General features: G+C 52.3%; 1 protein-coding gene across 1 annotated transcript; it reads left to right on the top strand.

The window, feature by feature from the left end:
- Positions 1–208: 208 nt before the first annotated feature.
- NET1 (neuroepithelial cell transforming 1) lies at positions 209–3,923 on the top strand (the record flags this gene model as incomplete). Its single annotated transcript, XM_027632765.1, has 4 exons — positions 209–520; positions 829–999; positions 1,793–1,979; positions 3,437–3,923. Coding segments are annotated over 4 exons (1,068 nt in total), but the record flags the coding sequence as incomplete, so codon positions are not given.
- Between the last annotated feature and the right edge of the window lie 139 nt (positions 3,924–4,062).

Raw genomic sequence — 4,062 nt, 5'->3', positions numbered from 1 at the left:
CACACTGTTCCTCAGCCAGCCCAGCAGCCATTGGCCCTCTTGCCCCCCTGGCCACACTCGGGCTCCTCTCCAGCTCCCTGCCCAGCCCAACTCCCAGCTCCCTTCCTGCCTGGCTGCTCTCCAGCCCCTCTGTGCCCAACCTGGACCTGCAGGGGCTTCTTGTGGCCAAAGGGCAGGACCCGGCCCTTGGCCAAATGCGACATCTTAACGTGATTTGCTTTTCCCGCCTGGAATTGACTCCTGGATATCCCATTCCCTGCAGCTCCCACGGCTCCACGCCTACAAATGCTACTGCAGCAACCAGCTGGCAGCCAAGGCCCTGCTGGACCAGAAGAAGCAGGACAGGAGAGTCCAGGACTTCCTGCAGCGCTGCCTGGAGTCTCCCTTCAGCCGCAAGCTGGACCTCTGGAGCTTCCTGGACATCCCCCGGAGCCGACTGGTGAAGTACCCGCTGCTCCTCAAGGAGATCCTGCGGCACACGCCCAAGGACCATCCCGACATCCACATCCTGGAGGAGGCCGTAAGTGAGGGCGGTTCCGACGGGAACACGTTCCTTTGGAGCTCCGGGAAACTCCCGTAAGCCCTCGGGGATCTCACCTGGGTTTGATTCAGGTTTAACTGGATTTCCCTGAAGGTTTGAGTTCCAGTGTCGGGGTGGGTTTATGGCGGACACAAATCTGAGTCACCCTCTCTGAGAGGAAGTGAGGGATCAATCCACAGGAATTCCATTGCCTGGAGCTCTGCAGTAGCACCTACCAGGAAGAAGCCCGTGCCCAGCTCACTGTTAATCATCCCTTTGATGATTAATAAATTAATCTGCCGTTGCAGATATCCATAATCCAAGGGGTCCTCTCCGACATCAACCTGAAGAAGGGCGAGTCCGAGTGCCAGTACTACATCGACAAGCTGGAATACCTGGATGAGAAGCAGAAGGATCCAAGGATTGAAGGCAGCAAAGCTCTGCTGTGCCACGGGGAGCTGAAGAATAAAAATGGCCATGTAAGTTCCTCCTGCTCCTGGGAATTCATTCTCAAGGGAATTCATTCTCAGGTTCAAACTGGGAGCCTTCACTCCTTTGGGATAGTTTAGACTCGGGGCTAAGTTCAAAAAAGCAGAGGAGAAAGCCCTTGGTGGCAGCCCGGATTTTGGGGTGGGAGGGAAAGTTTCCTTGCTGGCAGCCTTGGGAAGCTGGAAAACAATGAGCACAAAAGGGAGTGCTCTCCATCCCCAGGGATTTCCTGCCCCTGTTTGCTTTCAGGTGCTCTGACACGGCCCTTCAGGAGCTCTGCTCCAAACAAAAGGCTTCCTGCAAAGGCCTCTTTGGCTTTGGGCTGAGCTCAACCAGGAGTTTTATCTCCCACTGGACTCCAGGGATTGCTGCCTTTTGTGCTGCCTTGGTTTTAAACATCAAATCTTTTCATGTTTTCTTTATTTTTTTACTTTTTTCTAGTTAATTGGAGGATTGTTTGGTTTTTTTGTATTTTTATTTAATTTGGCTGTTGCATTTCTGCACACGGGGCGGTTTTGTGCTGCCAGAACAGATAATTGCTCCTAATCACCCTCCCCTTGGCATCTGTAAATCAGAATTCCAGGGTTAAGGATCAATAAAACAATCAAAAGCCGTTGAGGTAATTCCGCTCCGTGCCAGAAGTTGGGAGAGACTCACAAACTTATCGTGGGTGAAACCACAGATAAGGCAGCCCTGGATCCCAGAGGGGAGGATGTTTGACCTCATGTAACACGGAGCACGAGGCTTTGCTGATATCCCAACGTGCTTTTCCCTCTCTCCCAGAAACTCTACGTGTTCCTCTTCCAAGACATCCTGGTGCTGACCCGGCCGGTGACCCGCAACGAGCGCCAGGCCTTCCAGGTGTACCGGCAGCCCATCCCCGTGCAGGAGCTGCTCCTGGAGGACCTCCAGGACGGGGATGTGAAGATGGGGGGATCCTTCCGAGGGGCCTTCGGCAACTCCGACAAAGGTACGGACCAAACCGGATGGGAAGGCTCCTGTTCCGGCGCGGATCCGGGTGGTGTTTTGGGGGGATTTTGAATCAAAAAAAATCCAGAATAATGAAAACTGCCCAGAGACTTTTGATCTTTGAGCAGCAAAGGTGTTTATTGGCAGTGCTGGGAGCAAGCCAGAAATTACTGGACAAACTTGCTCGACTTGAAAGTCCAAAACCAAACCATTTTATACACATTAGATCCATGGTTACAGCATTTATTATACATATTAATAAGTAGGCTGGTCTCTAGGCAGAGTCTTTCCAGACATACCCAGTCTTCTGCTCTGGGGGTCTTCTCCTCAAGCCTTCATCCCTCTGGTGGTCGCCATGGGCGCCTTCCTCAATTTGACGTCTTCAGTGAGGTGACCTGAATTCTTCAAGCTTGCAAAATCCTGGCTCTGAGCCTTCTAGATCTTATTCAAACCTCTAGTTTACCTAATTTATTACTCTGTGTGTGTACTACTCCTGTTCTTTTTATACTAAGGCCTTCGGTCCAGTGAGCAGAAGAGAACATGATATCAACCAATGCCCCTAAAATGTTCTTCCAGCAGAACAGATATTGGGGTTCTGTAGCAGGCCGAGATATCTCAGTTAACTCTTTTAGGCCTGGCTCCCGTTTCAGTTCCAGGCACTTTCCCTCAGGCAGAGTCGCCCATGGAATCCCTGAATCCCGAGCTGGGAGCTGACGTGTTTCCCTCCCGTTTATCCCCAGCCAAGAACATCTTCCGGGTGCGATTCCGGGATTCCATCCTGGGCCATTCCCACACGCTGCGGGCCAACGATTCTTATGTTGTCATCTCCTGCAGACCTCTCATTTTAAAATGGGGATAATCTGTGTAAATAAGAGCTCTTTTTTAGAAAAACCCAAATACTGGAAGCCAAGAAGGTCGGGTGTAACAGGTGTGTTCTGCCCCAGTTGTTCTGTAGCTTTTACTGAGTCCCCTGACCCATGAAAACGTTCCTGTTAGGGAAAAATCTCAATTTCCAGTCTTGGCATTCTCCTAATCCCTACACATCTCATAGGCTGTGAATTTGTGATGCAGATTGAAATTAACTGGTGTGGTCATATTTTAGCAATTTTAGCTTTGTCTGTTGAGGGATAGTGCTGCTGGCAGGGCTTGATTCATAAAAGCAGCTCTCCAAGGCTTAACAATGAACCTCCCTGGTAGTTGCTGCCATCATAACCCAAGGTAAAACTGGTGACCTGATGTGTAACAAGATAACTGACTGCCCGAAGCTGGAATTACCTAGAAGACAGAAAGTTCCTTTTAATAGCAGAAGATTTTCTTAGCAGGCCAAGATATCTCAGTTAACTCTTTTAGGCCTGGCTCCCGTTTCAGTTCCAGGCACTTTCCCTCAGGCAGAGTCGCCCATGGAATCCCTGAATGCCGAGCTGGGAGCTGACGTGTTTCCCTCCCGTTTATCCCCAGCCAAGAACATCTTCCGGGTGCGATTCCAGGATCCCGGGCCGGGCCATTCCCACACTCTTCAGGCCAACGACGTGTTCCACAAGCAGCAGTGGGTGAACTGCATCCGCAGCGCCATCGCCCCCTTCCAGAGCTCCACATCCCCCCCGGAGCTCCAGGAGCTGCCGGAGCTGCGCGAGGAATCCGAGGAGAACAACCCCTCCGTGCCCAACGTCCCGGCCCGGCGGCGCCGCTCCGGAATATCCGACATGGAGCTGGACGAGGGCGCGGCCGAGCGCGGCTCCTCCGTCCTGGACTCGGGGGAATCCAGAGTGGGGGGCAAAGCACCCAGAGCCTCGGCCGGGCTGAGGAGATCCAGGGAGAAGCAGCTCAGTGGGAAGCGGAAAGAAACGCTGGTGTAGGGAGAAGAGGAGCCCCGGAGCGGGTTCCTTCCCTCGTTCCCTGAGGGAAAACTGTTTATTTATAAATAACGCCGTGTACATTTGTGGAATCGGGGCAGATCCCGGGGTTTTGTTGGAATGGCAGCTACTTGGTGTTCGCTCCCCTGTTGAACCAGGGGCTGGTTTTTACACAGGGAAACCCTCAGGCAAATCCCAAAGTTGGGCTCTCCTCCTGAAGGATTTCCTGAA

This window comes from Corapipo altera, unplaced genomic scaffold (assembly GCF_003945725.1).
Source record: "Corapipo altera isolate COAL_440 unplaced genomic scaffold, ASM394572v1 59086, whole genome shotgun sequence".
In the NCBI taxonomy this organism is placed as follows: Eukaryota; Metazoa; Chordata; class Aves; order Passeriformes; family Pipridae; genus Corapipo; species Corapipo altera.
The sequence above is the reverse complement of the archived record's forward strand: the minus strand, read 5'-3'. Positions and strand labels throughout refer to the sequence as shown.